General features: G+C 41.7%; 2 protein-coding genes across 5 annotated transcripts in view; one reads left to right on the top strand and one right to left on the bottom strand.

Annotated features, from left to right (window-relative positions):
• Positions 1-1,522: 1,522 nt before the first annotated feature.
• PLEKHH2 (pleckstrin homology, MyTH4 and FERM domain containing H2) overlaps positions 1,523-23,792 on the top strand; it is a 106,900-nt gene continuing 84,630 nt past the window's right edge. For all 4 annotated transcript variants that reach the window (XM_062209350.1, XM_062209352.1, XM_062209351.1 and 1 more), the window contains exons 1-3: positions 1,523-1,609; positions 8,381-8,510; positions 20,344-20,406. In XM_062209350.1, coding sequence (XP_062065334.1) covers positions 8,388-8,510; positions 20,344-20,406 — 186 coding nt within the window. In that variant the 5' untranslated portion in view covers positions 1,523-1,609; positions 8,381-8,387. The remainder of the gene's footprint in view (positions 1,610-8,380; positions 8,511-20,343; positions 20,407-23,792) is intronic.
• On the bottom strand, positions 19,018-19,751 carry C1GALT1C1L (C1GALT1 specific chaperone 1 like). The gene is given in 4 exon segments (XM_062210100.1): positions 19,018-19,131; positions 19,133-19,404; positions 19,452-19,682; positions 19,685-19,751. Coding segments are annotated over 4 exon segments (684 nt in total).

Consider the following 23,792-nt stretch of genomic DNA (forward strand, 5'->3'; position numbering starts at 1 on the left):
ATTCCATTGTAACATGTATTTTTCTTAGCGCGGCCAGAGACAGGATGTTGCTCCTCTGGGTTCTCCACAGCCAAACAAATTCAGCTTGCCCTATTTCCAGAAAAGGGTGACAGTGAGTAAATGTTGGCGGAGCCTCGGAGGGCGGCGGCGGGCTCAGAAGGCCGCCTTTCATGAGTGACTGTATTCACTGAGCGCTCTTAGGCTGTATTTCTGACTCACAGACGGAAGTGATTCTATTTTGGCATTCTTTCTCTTTTTCTCCTGCTTGGTCTCTACCGACTTGCCGTGTTAAATTATGCAAGTGACTTAAACTCTGTTTATGTAACTCCTCATCTCTGTAAAATAAACTCCGTCCAGCTTGCTTGTTTGCCAGGGCTGTTTGGAGACAATTTTTCATATGCTACGCATCATCAGCTCCCACAGAAGGCAAAAGGAATTTGATGTGTGGGGGTAGTCTGGGATCCAGTCCAAAATTAGTGCTCATCTGGAAGAAATATGGACGCCTGATACTTAACTTGCTGGTCTTTTAGTGGTATCCACAGATGGCCTTTCCTAAAAGGGGCTTTGTAAATCTTTATCTCTTGTGCTTTTTTCTATAGAAGATAAAGTTAAACACACACACACACACACACGCACCCTTAGTGACTGCAGTGAGAAAGTCTTCTGATGTTCTTTATCTACCGTGAATCCAAGAAAGCAGTCGGACCTAGTTCTGTGACCTGGGGAAGGAGTCCCTATACCATCAGGATTCTCTGTCTTTCCCGTTTGAACCCCAAGACTGGCCTCTCAGACCTCAGCTCGGGCTGTGAATTCCAGTCGGACAGAAACGACTCCCAGCTCCTCGCGCAGTTGGCTCTGTGCGGGGCGCCCAGGAGGAGGCACAAAGAAAGGACGCGGATCCTTGCTCTCCCAGCGGTCCCGCAGAAGGAGTCGGGGCCCGAGGGGAAAACGGGGACGGGGTTTCTGCGGGGCAGGAGACGGGCGTCGTCACGTGCGGAAGACGACTTGGAGCTTTGTCTCAGAGGACAGTGAGGGCTTTCGCAGGTGGGGTTGGGAAACAGCCGGGAGACCCCGCCAGGCGACTCGCTCGCGGCGGGGAGCTGAACAGCTGCAGCCGCTGCGTGGGACGCGGGCGGCTGTGAGAACTGGACCTGAGACGGTGGGCTGCGGAAGGCCACCCACTGGAGGTCTTGGGCGGAGCGAACATCAAAACTTCTCTGCAGGACACAGCCTGGCAGGAGGATGGAAGATGCATGGGGAATTGGCGTCCAGGCAGCGAGACACAGCAGGAGGGCGCTCCCGCACTCCGCGCCTGCACGGAGCCAGAGCAAACGCAGCCGGCAAAGGCCACCGGGGAGACCCCTTGCAGGACAGAACCCCGTCTCCGGCAGAGACTGACTGGGTAGAGCCAAAGTTATAGCCACGCCCTCCAGTGACGCCAAGTGCCCGATCTCGACTTCCTATTGGCTACTCTGGCAGCCAGTCCTTGGAGGAGGCGGTGCCCTGCTCCCGCCGGCTCCGGGCTCCGAGCGAGGCGGGCGCAGGCTGAAATCCCGGGAGCTCCACGATCCAGGACGTCGTGCGCTGCCGTCGGGGGTCCGCTGCAGAGGTAGGCAGGTGGAGAGGGTTTCGAGCCCAGGGGAGAGCCCAGCGCCTCCGCCACTCCGGGGGTCCCTGCCCCTCGAGGGCGCGCCGTCCCGGCGGGCTCGCTGTGCAGAGGGGGCTGCGGGCCGAGCTGGCCGGCCGGGCAAAGGGGGCGGGACGGGCTGGCGCTGGACTCGGCCCGGCCGGGCCCCCGGGCTGCTGTGACATCTGGCTTGAGACCCGGGGGCCCGGCCTGGGGGATGCTGCGGCTCGGCCTCGGCCCTGCGGGAGCCCCGCGGTGCGCTCCCGGCCACCCCTCTCCGAACCTGAAGGGACCGCTTGCCACAAACTTGCCGGGGCGTCGAAACCGCGCCGTCCCCGAAGCTGTGGACCACCTGGAAAAGACGAAGCTGTGCGCCGCGCCGCGCCGCGCGGAGGGAGGCAGGTCCCGGGCGCGGGGCTACCTGCGTGCGGGTCGCGGCTGTGGCGCTGGAAGTGCGGGCTGCGTGCGGCCGGAGCGCGGGCGCTGGCCAGGTGGTGAGCACCGCCGTCGTGGGTGCTGACCTGGCCCGGCTAACCCTGAGCCTCCTCAGGGCGAGCCCGAGAGGATGGATTCTTTCATTTCTTTTTCTTTCCTTTTTGGGATTCGTTCAGAGAAAACAGGAAGTGAGAGATTCAGAGAGGAGAGTCTTCACTTCATTGTCAACAGTTTATTTTGTGTCGGTAAATGTTTCCAAAAGGCACGGGGCGGGGGGATTTGGGAAAGCGGTACATAACGTGACGATCTAGCTAGATATTTATTTAGTAATTGGCTGCAGCGCCTGAGGCTGTGCCGTTCTGTAAGGCCGGTGGGAGCGGACGGGGTGGTGAATAGTGTTCAGAATTAGAATTCGCGACTATTCGGCATGGGAGTCTATCACAACAGTTGTTTTATACTTGTTCACGCACTAGGATTACAGAGCGAAACGAGCAACTCAGGTGTCTGGACCTCAGCGCAGACCGTTAGCCAAGCAATCTTCAGTCTTGGATTTTGTAAATTATGACTCAATTAGTAAGGAATGTAGATGTTAAATGCCAATTTAATAATACTCCTGAGGCTGTGCTACTTCACTATAAAATAAATAATTTGGGTAACTAAAGAGATGAATAGGTATGTTTAGCTTTGGGTTTATTTATTGTGTTTTTTGTATCAGTACTCTAGGTAAGGTATATGTGTGATAATTCTCATATTTGAGGTTAACAGTTATCTCTCGATCCAGTTAATGATGAAATTCTTGGCAGGAATAACCACAAATAATGGATCAGTAAATTGTAATTGTGGTCCTAGCATACATCCTTTTAAACTGCTACTTTTTCCTTGTTCATTGTACATATCTGCTCTTTTTTACTGAGGTATAATTCACAAGCCATAAAACGTACCCTTTTAGGGTGTAGACTTCCGTGGTTGCTATGGTTTGAACATGATTTGACTCCTGAACCAAGAGTCAAAATACATCTCTTTTAAGTAACTTGTCTCAGGTGTTTCCTTGTAGTCACCAAGTGCTGGCTAGTGCAGTGGTGTATAGTATATTTCCAACGTTGTGTAATTCTAATTCTAGAGCATGTTCACACCCAGAAAAGAAACCTCCTACTTATCCATGGCCAATCCCCATCGCTGTTTCCTCGCAGACCTTGGCTGCCACTGAACCACTTTCTGTCTCTTTGGATTTCCCTATTCTGGATATTTCGTGTAAATAGAATCATACAATATGTGGCCTCTGTGTCTGGTTGCTTTCCCGTAACATGTTTTCAAAGTTTGTGCATTGTTATAGTATGTTAGAACTGTATTCCTTTTGTTATGGCTCGATATTATTCCATTGTATAGATACATTGCATTTTATTTACCTATCTGATGGTTGATATTTGGACTGTTTCCACTTTTTTGGCTACTATGGGTAATGATAATTGTGAACATTTGGGTACAAGTTTTGATGTGGACATATGTATTCAGTTCCCTTGGGTATATACTGAGCATTGGTATTGCTGGGTCACGTGGTAACTTTATGTTTGCACTTTTAAGGAACTGGTAAATTATTTACAAAGCAGCTCTACCATTTTCACATTCCCACCAGCAATGCTAAGAATTCCGACTTTTCCACAGCATCACCAACACTTGTTCTTATATTGCATATTGTTTTCATTTCATTATAGCCATCCTTTCCAGTGTGACATGGAATGTCATGACTTTGATTTGTATTTATCCTTACGAGTAATGATGCAAGCATCTTTTCATGTGCTTATTGGATATTTGTGTGTCTTCTTTGGAGAGCTGTCTATTTGGATACTTTGTCCACTTTTCAATTGGGTGATCTTTTTATTGTCGACTTATAAGAGACCCTTTAGTATTCTGGACACATTCCTTATCAGACATATGATTTGCCATTTTTCCCCCATGCTGTGGGTTTTTTTTTTTTTTCACTTTCTTGATAATGTTCTTTAAAGCACAACATTTTTTTTTTTTTTTTTTGGACAGGCAGAGTGGATAGTGAGAGAGAGACAGAGAGAAAGGTCTTCCTTTTTGCCGTTGGTTCACCCTCTAATGGCCGCTGTGGCCAGTGCATCAAAAGCACAACATTTTTTAACTTTGATAGAGTTCAATTTTTCTAGTTTTTCTTTGGTTATTTGTGCTTTAGCAAAGAAAGTATTGCCCCATGCAAGATCAAAGCATTTTAGAGCATTGGTTCTTATTCATCCATTTTGTATTAATGTTATGAAATATGAGTCTAAATTCATTTTTCTGCATGTGAATGTCCTAGTACCCCAGAAGCATTTGTTGAAAATACTATTCTTTCCTCCTTGAAAGGTCTTGGTACCTTTGCCAAAAATCAATTGACCCTATGATGTAATGGTTTATCTCTGGACTCAACTTTATTCTGTTGATCTATACTCATATGTCTGTCTTTTTCCAAGTTCCACATGGTCTTGATTCCTATGGCTTTGTAATAAGTTTTAAACTGGAACATTTGAATTCGCCTTCCTTTCAAGATTATTTTGGCTACTCTGGGTCCTTTGATTTCCAGATGTATTTTAGGATCAACTTGTCAATTTCTGCAAAAAATGCTGTGGAATTTTGATAAGGATTGTATTGAATGTGCACATCCATTTGCAAATATTGCCTTCTTCACAATACTAAGTCTTTCAATTCGTGAACTTGCAATTTCTCTCATTTATTTAAGTCTTCTTTAAAGTCTTTCAATGATGCTTTATAGTTGTCAGAGTACAGATTTTCTGATTCTTTTGTTAAAGTCTTTTGTTCATTTCAATGCTATTGTAAATGGAATATTTTCTTAATTTCACTTTTGAATTTTTCGTTGCTGGTGTATAGAAAGACTTTTTTTTTTTTTTGGAGTATTTATCTAATTTCCTGAGGCATTGCCAAATCCAATAGTTATAACAGTTTTTATGTGGATTCCTTAGAATTTTCTGTATACATGATGTGTATCATCTGCAAATAAATATGGTTTTATTTCTAACTTATTTTATTTTCTTATGCTAGAATCTCTAGTAATGTTGGATATAAGTGGTGCGAGCAGACATCCTTGTCTTGTTCTTGATTTTTTTAAAAAATATTTACTTATCTATTTTTTGAAAGGCAGAGTGTGTGTGTGTGTGTGTCTGTGTGGATGGGGAGACTTGGGGGAAGAGAGAAATTGCTTCTATTGGCTGGTTCACTCTTCAATAGCCGGGGCTGGTCCAGGCCAAAACCAGGAGCCAAGAACTTCATTTGAGTCTCCCACTTGGATAGCAGGAACTCAAGTACTTGGACCATCATCTGCTGCCTCCCAGGCACATAAGCAGGAAACTAGATTGGAATTGGAGTAGCCCGGATTCAAACCAGGCACTCCAGTATGAGATGTGATGTCCCAAGTGTTAGCTTAACCTGCTGTGCCACAGTGCTCACAACATTGTTCTTGACTTTAAGGGGAAAACTTTCAGTTACTTATCAATAAATATGATGCTAGTTGTTAGCTTTTTGTAAATATCCTTTATTAGGTTGAGGAAGTTCCCTTCTGTTGCTAATTTGTTGAATGATTTTATCATGAAGGGGTGTTGGATTTTGTTGAAGGGTTTTTGTGTCTTTTAAAATCATCATGTGGATTTTGTCCTTTATTCTACTCATTCATTTCACTACATTGCTTGATTTTCACTTGTTTAAAAATATGTACTCTTATTTTTAACACTGTAGACATTTTATAGTAGAATATAAGCAAGTTCTCTTGTTTACTTTTATTTACTTAAAAGACAGAGAAACAACACTATATATATACTGTAAGCAACAGAAGGAGTCTATTTCTTGTTGATATATATATATATTTGATATATATTTAGAGAGAGAAAGAAAGAAAGAAAAAGAGAGAAAGGGAAAAAGAGAGAGAAAGAAAGAAAAAGAGAGAGCGAGCGAGTGAGCGCTAAATCTTCTGTCTACTGGTTCACGCCCCAAATGCCTACAACAGCTGGGGCTGGGCCAGGCTGAAGCCAGGAACCTGGAACTTCATCCAGGTTTCCCATATTGAGTTTCCCACATCTATCCAAGCACTTGGGCCATCATCTGCTGCCTCCCCATCCAGGAAACTGGATGGGAAGCATAATAGCCAGGAACCAGTTTCTCTAGTATGGGATGCAGACATCCCAAGCAGCAACCTAACCTGCTGTGCCACAATGCTTGCCCTTTAAGTTATTTTAAATGTAGACCAAAAATTAACCAACAAGAAATAGACTCCTTCTGTTGCTTACAGTAGAATAGTGTCCCTACATTTCTATGCAAGGATATGAATGGTTCAAGACTTAAGGATGTCCATTTAGTCCTTTTCATTTTTATTCTTTCATTCATATATTATTTGCCTGTCCACTCTAAAGCTAGTCAGGTGAGAAAAGAAGTGGCAGTAGAGTTGAGAAAAAGTTAGTTATTGACAAACTGTGTTATCTGCTCCTGAATCACTGATGGTAAAGGCTAACACGGTTAAAGAAAACAAAGATAATACCAACAAGGCTAACAGTCTTGGAGAAAGACTCAGAAACAATGAGGTGAGAATTCATAAAAACAAGGAAAGGAGAAGAGAATGCTTTCCAGTTCTACAGTGATCAGTTTCTCTTAAATAATGGCTGGAATTTGAGGTCTCTGGAGCTGGAGACAGTTGGGGTGCTTTTAATACAAGTTGTAGGTTTCGCTTAAATTCTGGTTATAGTTCTTATTAAATTATTGAGTGATAATATCATTGTTAATGTGAAACTAGCATAAACACAAAACAGTAATTATGCTAGGAAAATAACATTTTAATGGGTTTTTAACAGTGCAAAGTTTTGAAATATTGGTGTAAACTTAGGGATGGGGTTATATGACACCAAACACTGGGAAAATAAAGGTGGTTATATTTTTATAAAACAAAAGAATAATACACTTAAACTGAAGCACCATCCTGGGGCTCTCAGAGTTTTGCTGTCACATGTTCTCCATAACTGAGGCATGGCTCCTACAGGAGTTTAACTCCGTGTGCAGATTTGATCAGTTCATAGCGAGGGCAAATCAGACACACATATCAGGCCATTGGTTAAAATAGCCTGATGAGGGGCCAGAGCTGTGGCACAGCGAGTTAAAGCTCCTGCCTGCAGTGCCAGCATCCCATATGGGCTCTGGTTTGGTACTGGCTGCTCCACTTCCAATCCAGCTGCCTGCTAATGTGCCTGGGAAGCAGCAGAGAATGGCCCAACTCCTTGGGCCCCTGCACCCACGTGAGAGATCTGGAAGAAGCCCCTAGCTTCTGGCTTCAGAACAGCTCAGCTCTGGCCATTTTGGCCATTTAGGGAGTTAACCAGCGGATGGAAGATCTCTCTCTCTCTCTGTCTCTACCTCTCTCTGTAACTCTTTCAAATAAATAAATCTTTTTTAAAAAATGTCCTGATGAAACATTAACAGTCACTAAAACTACTTGTATGAATCCCAGAGCCAGAATTAATTATGCTCCCCAAATAGAGTAACCCTTGAGAATTTCAAAACCAGTTTTCTTGCCTCTTCTTCCTTACAGCGTTTCTCTCTAGAATTAGTTTCTTCTAAAAGGAAAGTAAATAACTACGGAAATCACTGATTCCAGAATTATTTAATGGTGGTGATCTCAAATTTCATATTTATGTTTTTTCTCTTCTGACACCAAATAAAAATTATAGAAACTTGTTGGATCATAATAACTCACCAGTTATAAATGCCAGAGGACTTGAGAGACTTAGCCTGCACCTGGACAAATGTAGATTGACAGTGATACTTACACAAATCTCAACCATAGTTGCGGCACTGCTAATGCAGTTTCTTTAGGTTATTTTGTCATGCTACCAACTGAATCAAACTGTGATATTTCTGTAAATTTAAGAGTATGATAAAATTGTGAGTGAGTAGGTTTTCAAACTTTTCTGTTAAGAGTACTGTGTGTGCTATTGTCTGAAATTCTGTTGGAGACGGCAGTGTTTCATCTGATCCTCACAACATACCCATGTGGAAGAATGATCAGCATGCCTCATTTTTCTAGACTGAGTAAACTGAGGTATGAGCAGGTTAAGTGGCAGTTGAACCTCCAAACCTGCCCTTCTGTCTGTCATCAAATTTGTCCCATTAACTCTAACCAGTTCTGGAACGTACCTTAGAATTTAGCACTTGTATCTGAATACCAGTAGATGCTGACTAGGAGGTGTTCATTGGGTGATTTAATGAGTTATCTTACATGCTAATTCTGTCGTCCTGTTTTGAATGCTTCCTCTTTTTTTTTAGGACAAATATGGCAGAGCTTTCTGAACCAGAAGCACCGGTAGATTGGAAAGAGCGATGTGTGGCTCTGGAGTCCCAGCTCATGAAATTTAGAGTTCAAGCAAGCAAGATCCGAGAGCTCCTAGCAGAGAAGGTCAGCTGTTTTCCTAAACCTTTGTTATTCAGTGTCAGCTGCTTGGGGCCTCTTTCATTTATATTAGATAACCTCAGTACTATTGGGGTTAAGCATTTTTATAATAATGAATGTGACTTAACCTTTACCAAATGTTTGAAGCTATATTTGGCATATTCTTTTGCTAGTATTAGGATGGGTTAGACATGAAGACAAAGCACATTTATTTGTAAATGCTGGTAGAATATGTGAGAATTGTGTATGTTTGATGAATGTGGAGTTTATTCATTCCAAAGAGAAAAGCTATAATTTATTTGATTTACTAGAGAAATGTGACAGCATTTTGATCTAATAAATGTTTATGAAAACCATGTTTAAATGACTAAAGAAGAAAATGTCCTGTTGACAGTAAAATGTGTTTATATTGTACTTGAACATAGGTAACTGCTAAAGAATTTGTATTGACTATTTATTATTAAACTATCATTTGACTAGAGTTAAGCTTAATATAATTATATGCTTCTTTCAATAGTGCTAATCATGTAATTAGAATTTCATTTATGTCTTAAGAATTCTGTTTTGGCAAATATGTACAAAAATGAGTAGATCCATTCATTCATTCATTCACTCAACAAATATTCATTGAGGACTAATTATCTGCCAGACAGGGTTACCACAGCTACATACATGAGCAAGACAACCCACGTTCCTGTTTCCAGAAACCTGGATTTTAGATCTGTGTTGTTAGTATGATAGCTACTAGCCACATGGGGCTATTGAACATACCAAATGATGCTAGTCCAAAATCAGATGTGATGCAAATGTAAAACACACACCAAATCTGAAAAATTTAGTATGAAAGAATAAAGTATGTTAGAAAAAATGTTTACATTAATTATATGTGAAATATGTTGGGTATTGGATTAAGTAAACAATATTAAATTAATTTTACCTGTTTTATTTTAGTTTTAATATGCATTTTAGAAGATTTAAAATTATACATGTGGCACCTACTGTATTTCTGTTGAACAGCACTAGATGGATGAATGATAGGTATTAATACTCATTCAAGGCCGGCGCCGCGGCTCAATAGGCTAATCCTCTGCCTGCAGTGCCGGCACAACGGGTTCTAGTACCAGTTGGGGCGCCGGATTCTGTCCTGGTTGCTCCTCTTCCAGGCCAGCTCTCTGCTGTGGCCCGGGAGTGCAGTGGAGGATGGCCCAAGTGCTTGGGCCCTGCACCCACATGGGAGACCAGGAGAAGCACCTGGCTCCTGGCTTTGGATCAGTGCAGTGCAGTGGCCATTGGAGGGTGAACCAACGGCAAAAGGAAGACCTTTCTCTCTGTCTCTCTCTCTCACTGTCCACTCTGCCTGTCCAAAAAAAAAAAAAAAAAAAAAAAAAAAGTCATTCAGAACTGACTGGAAGAATTTATGGGTAGTTTTTAAAGCCCTAGTCTGCATAATTCTTTTGGAATAGAAACTGATTTAGGTATCACATTCCCAAAGAAAATCTCCAATCTTCCTTTTATTGCTAGCCAAGAATCTGTTTAGCACTGAAGTATTCTAATAAGATCCAATGAAATAGCTCAGTTTAAATCGTCATATAGATCATCTTAAATTTTTGTGGCCTCACATCTTTTAAGAGGAAAGACTAAAGTTATCCTACTCACTTTGGGTCAAGGATGACCTAGTCGTTGGTTTGCAGAATAAATCCCCAACATCAGTGTGCTTTATTTGTTGATATTACAACGAAATTATAACTTTAAAAAATCCCAGTTTAAATATTTTCACATTGGGGAAGCTAATTCTAGCTCAAAATTAATGATTCAGCATTTGTCTTTTGCTCTTCTGTCTATAGAAATAATTTCCTATATTTAACTGTGATTTATCTAATGTTTTCCACAACCCTGACCATGCCATACATTGACCTTATTTTCTGGTGGTTGTATCTGTGGACACGTCTCAGCTCTGCCTGCAGCGTCTCAGCAGCGGACACTGCTAACCACAGTCTCCTCACAGATTTCTTGACTTCCATACTCTGTTTTCTTATGGACAAGATCTACGTTAGCATATTTGGGTTCCAATTAGATGATCTTTAAATTCTCAATTTTATGGCAACATTGGTTCTGTTGTTCAGAAAGCATGTTGCAGCATGGTTTTATTTGCATGCCTATTTTATAAATCTTACAGAGCTTTCTCTGTAAGTAAAATTATAAATAACCTTTTGATCATTAATCTGTATGCTGTTAGATTTCATGTTTTCTATGTCAGCAAATGAGTATTGAGAGGCATATTATTTCAAAATTACTGTTTTGGTTGTGGTTGGGTCCTTCCTTCCTTCCCTTCTCTTCCCTTCCCTTCCCTTCCCTTCCCTTCCCTTCCCTTCCCTTCCCTTCCCTTCCCTTCCCTCCCCTCCCCTCCCCTCCCCTCCTCTCCCCTTCTTTCTTTCTTTTGCCTGTATTTTGTATCTGTAACTTAAATCTTTGGATAGATCTGAAAGATAGAATGACTCAGATATGTTTTGTGCATTGGAAAATGGATAAGCATGCCAAGTCACTCATGGTTGCCCAGTAAATGTGTTCAACACCAAAATGGGAATAAGGATTTTCACATTTTCTGTTATGGTCTATTATGAAATATTTTTTCAAGTTTGAAAGTTCTTTTTATGGCCGGCACCATGGCTCACTAGGCTAATCCTCTGCCTGCGGCGCTGGCACCCCGGGTTCTAGTCCCGGTTGGAGCGCCGGATTCTGTCCCTGTTGCTCCTCTTCCAGTCCAGCTCTCTGCTGTGGCCTGGGAAGGCAGTGGAGAATGGCCCACATACTTGGGCCCTGCACCTGCATGAGAGACCAGGAAGAAGCACCTGGCTCCTGGCTTCAGATTGGCGCAGCGTGCCGGCTGTAGCAGCCATTTGGGGGGTGAACCAATGGAAGGAAGACCTTCCTCTCTGTCTCTATCTCTCACTGTCTAACTCTGCCTGTCAAAAAAAAAAAAAAAAAAAGAACTTTTTGTTACTAACCCATGTTTTCCTGAACATATCTAATATTTGTTGATTTATAATCTGTTAAACACGTTATAGGTATACTTTATTTAATCTTGTAATGACCTGTGAAACAACAAATTTTATTGTTTCCACTTTATATATTAGGAAACTGATGTTTACTCTGCACCAGAAGCTCTTCTAAATGCTTTACAAATATATATGTATATATATATTATATATATATATAAACTTTATAACCTTTACAATAATCTTATAAGGTTAGTACTAATATTATCCATATTTACACAAGAGGAAATTTAAGCACAGAGGAGTTATTCAACTTGTCTGAGTTTGCACCAGAAACTGAGTGATGGAGTCAAGATTGGAACTCAGACATTCTATCTTTCAAGCCTCGGTGCTTAGCTGTCACCCTAAATGGCCTTGCTGATCTAGTTTTATTACCACCCTCCTTGCATTCTCTGACTTACCACCCACTCATCTATTCTGTCTTCTCTTCACCAATGAAACATGTAAATCCATCTCTGCTTGGGCTCAGTTCCCTGTATAACTCTGTGTAGTAATAATAATTTACATAACATTACATATTTTTGAAAGCAAACCCTATGGCATTGCTTCTGAGTGCCAATTCAAGTCAAATGTTACATTCCAGAAGCTAGTCTGGTCTCATCTACAATCTTTGATTTTGTGTTAGGACCAGTCTTCCCTAGGGCTTCTCCCTAATCATTCTTCATACCTTCCCCCAGATGGAAGCAGGCCCAAGGTTGAAGATTCTTGAGAGAATACGAACTTGGTTCCTCAGCTCTTTGCCAGGAATTTTGGCCAACGTCTCTTTCCTGGTTCCTAGTTCCGTTTTATTGGATCTGGTTATCGGCAGCTAATGCTAGCTGCCAGCTATGGTTGATATGTCTTTACAATCATTAGCTAGCTTAAATTCCATAATACCCTAATATGTAATCATTATCTCCAATCTAAAGATATTAATGTTAAGGCTGAGAGTATTTGGGTAGTATGCTCAATATCACACAGCTAACAAGTAGCAGAGCTGTCAACATACCTTACATCATTCAGATTTGTTGTGATATAGACACTAGAGTTCCTAGTGCATACAAGTAACTCATCATCATTTTCCTGTATCTTTCTTTTTTTTATAAGATTTATTTTATTTACTTGAAAGTCAAGAGTTACACAGAGAGAGGAGGAGAGGCAGAGAGAGAGAGGTCTTCCATCCTCTAGTTCACTCCCCAGATGGCTGCAATGGCTGGAGCTGTGCTGATCTGAAGCCAGGAGCCAGGAGCTTATTCCTGGTCTCCCACGAGAGTGCAAGGGGCCCAAGGACTTGGGCCTTCATCTACTGCTTTCCCAGGCCATAGCTGAGAGCTGGATCGGAAGTGGAGCAGCCAGGTCCCGAACCGGTGCCCGTATGGGATGCTGGCACAGCAGGCAGCAGCCCTACCTACTATACCACAGCGCTGGCCCCTCCTGTATCTTTCTGATACAGGACACATTGTATATGCCCACAAGGAGATGAGTTAAATCTAATTACACATAGATAGAAGGTATATTTCTAAATATTTTAGGAAAAATGTGTGAGATGATTGTGGAATGTTTTCATAAATAAAAATGGATTTCAATTACTTATACCTTATGTTTTCTGGATATAGAGTCAGAGAATACACAAATTTTTTTAAAAAAACTGTTTTTGCACCTTTTTTTTTTTTTTTTTTTTTTTTGCCATCTGCTTTCCAAGCAACTTAGAATACTGAAGCTTGTGAAGAAAAGGGCCTTATTGAAGTCCTGGGCAAGTGCTGCTGCAAGTGGGAGAGGTCGTTAGAGGAATTTAAGGAATGGTGTTGGAAATATCCTTAGCATGCCAAATATAAACTCTTCAGGGAAGCCGAGGTTTGAGTAGTTTTTCTGCTTTACGGTATTGCTAGCTAGCTTCTGAGTCAGGAAGGAAGAAGGGAAGGTTTCTTTTTAAGTTTAACTGAAATGTTATTTCCTATGGGTTAGATTTTTCAGTGAGGAGGAAAATATGAAAACTTTTCCCTTTGGGCAGTGGTATGTCCCACATCACCTACTGCTGCCTTTACCTGGTGCAGCGTTGCTGTCTGGGGTTTCCTGCTACTTGGCCTTTCTTTCATGCATATGATTCTCTTGAGGCAGTGCAGGATTGACTTACAGGATGAAGGAGTCCCTGGACAGCATAGCCTGAGCTGCTCTCACACATTAGGCCAGTATTAGCCTCATTAAATTTTAAATCCACTCCCCAAGATACTCTGTCGGTAACTTAATGGGAATGCTACATATACTAACAGATTTTCCAGGCTAACTTAAATGTCATTTTTTGGGTTATTAGTTTAATATATTATTTATTGTAACAAAATTTTAAAAATGCCTGTTGGTAGAATCTTTCATGGGATTTATAGAAGAGATTGCTGAGTGTGAAGGCTGTAAGTATTCTAACTAATCAGTTAAACAAGGATACGATGCCTATAATAATGAGAAAATCACTGGGTATTATGGACATTGGTGTTATAGTCCAGGTCAGTGGCATTTGGCACTGCTATTTACAGAGCACACTTTGCAGTATAAGTAAAGCATTAAATGAGGATTGGCTGCTTCGTTTTGGTACTGTGTAAGTGGCCATGGGGCAGTTGAACATAATAAGTTTCATTTTCGTATGGATTGATTGGGGAATTGACTCAAATTTACATTATAGTTCACACTGTAAAAGTAAAAACTTACACGAATATGTCCTGCATTGCTTTTCTGAGTATTTTACATAATGATTTTCCAGCTTGAATGCCTATAAAAATAATCATTTAAGATCATTGTACTACTTTCAGACTATTCTTATGTTTAAGCTGGCTTTAAAGTGTTCTAAGACTTTATTGGGTATGCTAATGTGTATTTTCATCAATGTGAAGTGGTCTGTATTTATGATCTGTCATATACATTGTGCAAATGTAGTGTGGTTTCTCTTTAGTTTATCCTTACTTTAAAATAATTTTTTGGAAAGAGTTAAAGCCTTGATTTATTCATTTTGCTCTTTCATTCATTTGTTCAAATGCATTTATTGAATTTCTGTTACATAGTATTCATTATGCCTGCTTCAACCATTTTTGTGTGAGTAAATAATACACCTAACACCTGGAGAGTGAGTACATAGCTTCTTCCTATCCAGTGGGAGAATTTTGTTAGAATTTAGCCTTGTCTGGTTATCTCCCCCTCTCTCTGTTTCTTTCTGTGATAGGCTTACTGAAAACATGCAACTTAAAATTCTTCCTATAAGGAATGTCAATATGATTTTTCAGTTAACAGTAAGATTCCTAGGCTGAAAGAATAGCAAACTAAAGACAGAAATAAAGACAAATGCTTTCCAGCTAAGAATTCTGTGGTTTTGTATTTTGGGACTGATTTTTATATGGTTCTGTGTAACTATAACTGTATGTTTAGTTTATAATAGTAGAGCAGCTATGGTTCAATGAAAAGAGTACTAGGGAATTTGAATCTGAAGACCGACTTCCCAGTTGTGCCACTGTCTAGGAGCACAAATCTGCACCAGGCATACTCATTCTTAACGTTAATTTCCTAATCTTTAGGTTGGGAATAACAATTTCTGTCTCATGATATGACTGTGAAATAATGTATTTGAAAGTTCCTGGTTCCTGGCCGGCGCCGCAGCTCACTAGGCTAATCCTCTGCCTTGCGGCGCCGGCACACCGGGTTCTAGTCCCGGTCGGGGCACCGATCCTGTCCCGGTTGCCCCTCTTCCAGGCCAGCTCTCTGCTGTGGCCAGGGAGTGCAGTGGAGGATGGCCCAAGTGTTTGGGCCCTGCACCCCATGGGAGACCAGGAGAAGCACCTGGCTCCTGCCATCGGATTAGCGCTGTGTGCCGGCCGCAGTGCGCCTACCGCGGCGGCCATTGGAGGGTGAACCAACGGCAAAAGGAAGACCTTTCTCTCTGTCTCTCTCTCACTGTCCACTCTGCCTGTCAAAAAAAAAAAAAAAAAAGTTCCTGGTTCCTAAACATTAGTTTGAATTTTTTTCAAAGTTTCCTTCTGTTCCCTGAATTATCTTTCTTTCCTTTGTGATTATTTTTCCATTTTAATTAATTATTGCAGGTCCTGAGCTTTTCTCAAATGTCTGATGATCTTTGGTGGTCTATTTGTACTCGTGTTTAAGAATGGGACATCTATAAAGTCGACTGGCAATTGTGTATAATTAGCCAGGGCTGGTCAACTGTTCACTTTGGCTTCAGGGTGAGTGCGTGGGAGACTGTCCTTTAGGTGGTGAGCTCATAAAACCCACAGTTGTTAAAGTAGTCCAAAAATGTATTCCATTTGGAAAGTGAAGAGTTTTTCGATTTTATAGCAGAAAGTAAACACTTTGCTGCTAGACAGTTGGCATGGGATAAAAAAGGTTTCAGGGAATTGGTTCACAGTAAGAGCTACATATTTTCCATTAATAACCACTATTTTCGGTTCAATACATTACAATCCCACTAGGTCTTTAATTATTATTTATTTATTTATTTTCTGTTATAATTTTATTTACTTACTATTTGGCCGGCGCCGTGGCTTAACAGGCTAATCCTCCGCCTTGTGGCGCCGGCACACCGGGTTCTAGTCCCGGTTGGGGCGCCGGATTCTATCCCGGTTGCCCCTCTTCCAGGCCAGCTCTCTGCTATGGCCCGGGAAGGCAGTGGAGGATGGCCCTGCACCTGCATGGGAGACCAGGAGAAGCACCTGGCTCCTGGCTTCGGATCAGCACGATGCGCTGGCTGCAGCGGCCATTGGAGGGTGAACCAGTGGCAAAAAGGAAGACCTTTCTCTCTGTCTCTCTCTCTCACTATCCACTCTGCCTGTCAAAGAAAAAAAAAATAATAATTTTATTTACTTACTATTTTCTTACTTATTGAGAGGCAGAGACAGACGGATGGATGGACAAACAGAACTCTTTCATCCATTGGTTCACTTTCCTAATACCAGTATAATCCAAACTTTATAGAAGGACGAATCAGATATTTGGAGAGTCCTCTTAAGAAAACCAATTTGTGAGGCTGGCAATGTGGTGCAGTGAGTTAAAGCCCCAGGCTGCAGTGCCAGCATCCAATATGGGCACTTTTTTTTTTTTTTTTTTTTTGACAGGCAGAGTGGACAGTGAGAGAGAGACAGAGAGAAAGGTCTTCCTTTGCCGTTGGTTCACCCTCCAATGGCCGCCGCGGTAGGCGCGGTGCGGCCGGCGCATCGCACTGATCAATATGGGCACTTTTTTGAGTACTGCCTGCTTTACTTCTGATCCAACTCCCTGCTGATGCTCCTGAGAAAGCAGAGGAAAATGGCCCAAGTGCCTGGACCCCTGCACCCATGTGGGAGACCCAGAAGAAACTTCTGGATCCTGGCTCTGGCTGGCCCAGCCCCGGCCATTTTGGCCATTTGGGGAGTGAACCAGCAGATAGAAGATCTCTCTCTCTCTCTCTTTGCCTCTCCCTCTCTCTGTAACTTTGCCTTTCAAATAAATAAAAATAAATCTTAAAAAAAAATTGAAGGGGGGCCGGCGCCATGGCTCACTTGGTTAATCTTCCACCTGTGGTGTCAGCATCCCATATGGGCACTGGTTCTAGTTCTGGTTGCTCCTCTTCCAGTCCAGCTCTCTGCTGTGGCTTGGGAGGGCAGTGAAGGATGGCCCAGGTGCTTGGGCCCCTACACCAGCATAGGAGACCAGGAAAAAACTCTTGGATCCTCGCTTAGGATGGGTGCAGCGTTGGCTGTGGCGGCCATTTGGGGAATGAACCAATGGAAGGAAGACTTTTCTCTCTGTCTCTCCCTCTCACTGTCTATAACTCTACCTGTCAAACAAACAAACAAAAAACTGAAGGGCTGGTGCTGTGGCATAGTGGGTAAAGCCATCGACTGTAGTGCTGGCATCCCATATAGGTGCCAGTTCGAGTCCCAGGTGCTCCACTTCTGATCCAGCTCTCTGCTATGGCCTGGGAAAGCAGTGGAAGATGGCCCAATTCCTTGGCCCCCTTCACCCACGTGGGAGACCCAGAAGAGGCTCCTGGCTCCTGGCTTCAGATCGGTGCAGCTCCAGCCATTGTGGCCAACTGGGGAGTGAACCAGCGGATGGAAGACCTCTCTGTCTCTCTCTGCCTCTCCTCTCTCTGTGTTACTCTGACTTTCAAATAAATAAATAAAGAAATAAATACACAAATCTTTAAAAAAATTGAAACCTGACAGCAAAAAAGATGAATAAAAAAAGCTATTTTCTTTTTTCAGTGACAATTTTTTTTAAGCAAAATTGTTTCTCCTGGCAATCTCAGTAACATGCAAAAGGGTAGGGCTCCAGAAGTGCAAAAAAATTCCCTTGAAAATAGAATCTAGTTATTTTATAGGGGTGACAGCTGTCAGGATATTGCCAGCAGTGGAAGAATGTGATATTACCACATGTCTGCCAGCTGGCTTTTGGGTTTAAGAAATATCCTAGAGACATCCAGGAGACATAATACTTGTGCAGTTGCTTCTATATGGTGACATAGTCTAAACACTAACTCAACAAAATGCTTTCCAATAACAATTACCTGCTCATTTAAACATTTGAAGTTTTTTTCACAAAAATTGAAGATGATGTAAAGTTCAGAGAATGCTCCTGAGAAACAGCTATTTACATTTCCAAGCATTTGAGACCTCTTCTAGAATCTAGATTCCTGCAATAAATGATATTTGTAGAAATGCTCTCCTGCGACTGGTGTTGTGGCATAGCAGGTAAAGTCAACGTCTGTGATGCAGCATCCCATATGGGTTCCGGTTCATGTCCCAGCTGCTCCATTTCCAGCCCCCTACTACTGGCCTGGGAAAGCAGTAGCAGATGGCCCAAGAGCTTGGGCCTCTGCCTCCATATGGGAGACCCAGATGAAGCTCTGGCTTTTGGCTTCTGCTTGGCCCAGCCAGCCCTGGCTGTTACAGCCATCTGGGGAGTGAATCAGTGGATGGGAGATCTCTCTGTCTCTTCCTCTCTCTGTGTAACTTTCAAATAAATTAATAAATCTTTTAAAAAAAATGCTTTTCTCTGGACAGGCAGTTGAATTGCCATAGGTAGTAACAGTGGATATTCTGTGCCTTTATCCAATATAAATATGTGAACCACATATATAATTAAAATTCTCTAACAGACACATTTATAAAATGAGTAATAGGTGAAACTAATTTTAATAGTATATTTAAGGCAACTTATTTTCATTATCATTTCAAGAGTCAATATGAAAAGTTACAGAGATTTTTGTGTTTTTGTACTGTTTTATGATAATATCTGCATTATTGAGAGAAGTGTGAATTTTACACTAGCTTGATTTGCACCAGCTGCATTTCAAGTGCCCTTTGACAGCCCAATTCTAGTATTTGTCAACCCCCAGGCTGTTTCTGAGTCACCTGGAGGTGAGAAAACCATGCATCAGTGAAACGATGTGCAAAATCTGTTAGCCAGTACAGGTCCTTCTTCAAAGCTTCCATCTTTTTGGGGAGTTAGTCCTTTAAAATTATAACCATATCTGCACAGCAGCCTTTTACTACTTGCCAAGGGTTACTAGGCATTGCTTCCTGAAGAAGCTGCATGATTGGCTTTGTATTACATACATCTGTTTCCTTCGTAATCCTCTGCATTTTCTGCAAAAATGCCTGCGTATTTCAGACAGTTTGAGAGTAACTTCAGGCTCACACTCTGATCTGCAGCACAGTATTTAGAGCTATGGAGAAGTCTGTTAAGGCTTCTCATCCCCTCCACACTTAAGACAATTCCTCCCTGCACAGCCACATATTTCAAGTCTCTGGTTGTATCATTGTGGCCCCGAGAAAAGTGCATGAAAATTTCAATGGCCCCAAGTGTAGTAGGAAGTGCAAGGAAGAACCTGTCTTTTCAAAGATGTAGCGTGAAGTTTCCTCATCTGTCATTTCCTCACTTGTCATTTCTTTCCGTATCCAACAACCTTTAGTACTGGAGAGCTGCGCTTGGTCCCAGTGTTTGGTCCAAGTCTCGTTCAGTGCAGTCCCACAGCGTTCATGTTCTGATTCTCCGAGGATGATATGGACAACAGAAGTCCTTTTCCTGAGCTCCATGCCTGCCTCTTCTGGAATGTGAGCTGGGCCAAGGCGCCGGTGCTCATGGTCTTGAGTTTGAGCTCTGTGTCCTTGTCAGTCTGGCCAAACACAGCTATCAAAACCCAGGACATAACCCCAGGCAAAACTGAGTTGCACCTCATGGATTGTGTATCCAGCACCTGTATACATCCTTTATGTTAAAGCATTGGCTGTGTTTTAGAGCTCACACATTTTACTTATATTATTCGTTTTAATGTTTGTGTGTGTGTGTTTAATCAAAGCCTCTTTTGTACTCTTCCCATCCATAAGAATATAAAGTGGCCCAGTTTTGATTTAAACATACCTTACTTGTGGAATTTATCAGACTACCCGATTTCTCTGATACCATTGTGAGCTTTTTTATCAATATGTCAAATATGACCCTTGAATTTTACATTTCTCTTAGATTTAATTTATTGTTGTTAATATGGGTTGATCAGTAATTTCTAGCTTCCAATCCAATGAAGACAAAACCTATGAATAAATATTCCTCTGTAATATATGATTACATTGTATTAAAATATCACAACTTTGGTGTTCTGTTTGATCAATTTTTATATATGCAAAGAGTCTTTAATGTGGTAATTGCATGTTACTTATATCTGACAAACTGCTTTAGGTATTCTTAAAGAAATAGATGACATTGTGAGATTTAAGTTTTCTCCAAAAGAGAAATACGAATTTTTACACTTTTTATGTTTCCTAACTTTACAGATGCAACAACTTGAGAGACAAGTTATTGATGCTGAACGTCAAGCAGAAAAAGCTTTTCAACAGGTAGAGTATATTTTTATTTCTGCCTCTATCCATTTAAAGGTTATTTTGTCCAAAAGAGTCATCAGTCCAACTCTACATCTCGTCATTTTGGTTGTTCTTGAACTTCATCCACAGAGAAAATGGAGAGTCTCACTTTGCTTTGCCCATTAGCAAATTTTCAAGGAGAAAAGGAGACTTCCAGTTAGGAAGTTTTATCTTCCGAGGAAATCGAATGATTTATGATAATCCTAATCATAATTGATATATGTAAAACTATGTTCATAGCAGCTTTATTTATAGTAATAAAGAGTTGGAAAAAATATGAGTGCCATTTTATAGTGGAATGAATAAAGAAAATATATCAACTCCATAAAATATCAAACAACCATTAAAGGTCTTTTTTCCAAGGATATATAATTAATATGTAAAAATTCTTAGTTATATTAGAAAAAAAATGTAAAGTTTTATACTTCATATGTTAACAGTTATAGGTGAGAAAAATTGAACATTAAAAAGTTAAAAAACAATGGAGCTGGTGCTGTGGCACAGCAGATTAAAGCCCCAGCCTGCAGCACAGGCATCCCATTACAGGCGCTGGTTCGAGTCCCAGCTGTTCCACTTCCAATCCAGCTCTCTGCTATGGCCTGGGAAAGCAGTGGAAGATGGCCCAAGTGCTTGGGACCCTGCACCCACATGGGAGACCCAGAAGCTCCTCTCTCCTGGCTCCAGATCAGCTCAGCTCTGGCCGTTGTGGCGATTTGGGGAGTAAACCAGTGGATGGAAGACCTTTCTCTCTTTCTGGCTGTATCTCTATCTGTAACTCTGCCTTTCAAATAGATAAATCTTAAAAAAAAAAGAAGTTAAAAAACAAAAGATAAAGCTGAGAGAAAACACCCCCAAATTGTAGTTCAAATTTGTTTGAACTGTAGAATAAGGAATCTTTTTCCTCTGTTTTCATACTGTCTGGGTTTTAAAAGTATGTATTTATTTATATTTGAAAGGCAGAGCGACAGAGAGCTGCCATCCACTGGTTCAGTCCCCAAAGCCTGCAGCAGCCTGGACTGGTTGAAGCCGTGAGGATGGAACTCAGTCCTAGTCTCCCTTGTGTGTGGCAGGGACCCAATTACTCAGGCCATCACCTGCTGCCTCCCAAGGTGGGCATTAGCAGGAAGTTAGAATTCAAAGTGGAGCTGAGAGTGAGACCCAGGCACTCCTGCATGGGATGCAGTTGTCACAAGTAGGATCGTAACTGCTACACCAAACACCTGCTTTTATTTTTATTTTAATTTTTAAAGATTTATTTATTTGAAAGGCAGAATTACACAGAGAGAGGGATATCCATCTGCTGGTTCATTCTTCAAATGGCTACCATGGCCAAGGCTGGGCCAGGCTGAAGCAAGGAGCCTGGAACTCCATCCTGGTCTCCTATGTGGGTGCAGGGGCTCAACCACTTGGGCCATCTTCCACTGCTTTCCCAGGTGCATTAGCAAGGAGTGGGATTGGAAGTAGAACAGCCAGGACTTGAACTGTGGCTCATATGGGATACCAGTGTCACAGGTGGCAGCTTAACCCATTATCCCAAAACACCAGCCTGGTTTGTTTATAAATGATGTTTTGGTAAATCACTTAACCCTTGCTGAGTCTTTTCAGCAGTAAAATTAATTCTTTAGATGGGTCCACCCAGCCTTGGAGTAATGATCCAAAAATCCATAGCTTCTCCTTTTGTAAAAAGATCTGTCATGGGGCCCGTGCTGTGGCATAGCGAGTGAGGCTGCCTCCTGCAGTGCTGGCATCTCAGATGGACACCGGTTTCAGTCCTGGCTGCTCCGCTTCCAATCCAGCTCTCTGCTATGGCCTGGGAAAGCGGTAGAAAATGGCCCATGTCCTTGGGCCCCTGCACCTGTGTGGGAGACCCAGAAGAAGCTCCTGGCTCCTGGCTTCAGATCGGTGCAGCTCTGGCCATTGTAGCCATCTGTGGAGTGAACCAGCCTCTGCCTCTCTGTAATTCTGCCTTTCAATAAATAGGTAAATCTTAAATAAATAAATAAATAAATAAAAATAAAAAAATAAAAAAAGATCTGTCACGTTCAGTTGAATCAAGAATTCCAAAAGCCTTACACAAAAAATTATTTCTTCCAAGAAGTGTGTATTAAATTTCTCCTACTTCCTCTACATTTGTCATGTTTCTTCCTTTAAACTGAGTACTAGCGTGGAATTTGGTTTAGCAGTTAAGCTGCCGGTTAGGACACCCTCATCCTGTATTAGAGTTCTTGTGTTAGAGTCTTCGTTCCACCTGTGATTCCAGCTTCCCGTTAATGCACACTCTGGGAGGCAGCAGGTAATGACTCAAGAAGCGGGGTCCCTGCCATCCACGTGGGAGACCTGGATTGGATTTCTAGCTCCTGACTTCAGTCTGGTCCAGCCCCAATTGTTTCAGGCATTTGGGAAGTGAATCAACAGATGGGAAATCTCTGTCTGCCTCCTTCTCGCTGCCTCTCAAACAAATAAAAATAAACACTACCAATTTTTTTTTTCCCTGAAAGATTTTACAGTAGATTGTTTGGGTGGCTAAATATTTTGAGATAAGCCCAGTGTAGCATAATTCTTGATTTTCATAATTGTAATTGAAAAAGAAATCTTAAAATCTTATTATGCAAAATTTCAACTGCTTATGAGTAGAAAAAATAGTCCACATGGACCTCCATCACCATCTCAGCAATTAGTCAGGTTAGGTCATAGTCAAGGTCTTATTCAACATGTCTATACCTCCACCCGCTTTTTCTCCCCAGTACTCCTCACACTAAATTATTTTGAAACAAATCCCAGACATATAATTTTGCTCATGAATGAAATTGATGAGTAAAATTACAGCAAGAAGTCTAAACATAGACTCTTTAAAAATCATTACAGCAACATCATCACACGAAAAATTACTAAAAATTCTTCAATATATCAAAAGTCTAGCCAAACTTCCCCAAATAGCTCATAATTGCCTCTGGTTTTTGTTTTTTACTTGAAGTGAAATTCACATGAGATAAAATTAACCATTATGGAGTGAACAGCTTGCAGTGTTGTGCATTCGCCACCTCTGTCTAGTTCTAGAGTTTCCATCAGCTCCATAAGGAAACCGTAACTCTATTTAAGCATTTAGTTCCCTCCCTCCCCGCAGCCCCGGGCAACCACTAATCTACTTTTTGTTCCTATGGATTTGCCTGTTCTGGACATTTCATACAAGTGGCTTCATACAATGTATGATCTTTTGTGTCTGACTTCTCTCATTTATCAGAAAGTTTTTAAAGTTCACCCTTGGTGTAGTGTGTATACCCACAGTATGTTTATCCATTCATCTATTGATGGACATTTGAATTGCTTCTGGTTTTGGGCTGTTGTGACTAGTGCTTCTATGA

This window comes from Lepus europaeus, chromosome 13, assembly GCF_033115175.1.
Source record: "Lepus europaeus isolate LE1 chromosome 13, mLepTim1.pri, whole genome shotgun sequence".
Classification (NCBI taxonomy): Eukaryota; Metazoa; Chordata; class Mammalia; order Lagomorpha; family Leporidae; genus Lepus; species Lepus europaeus.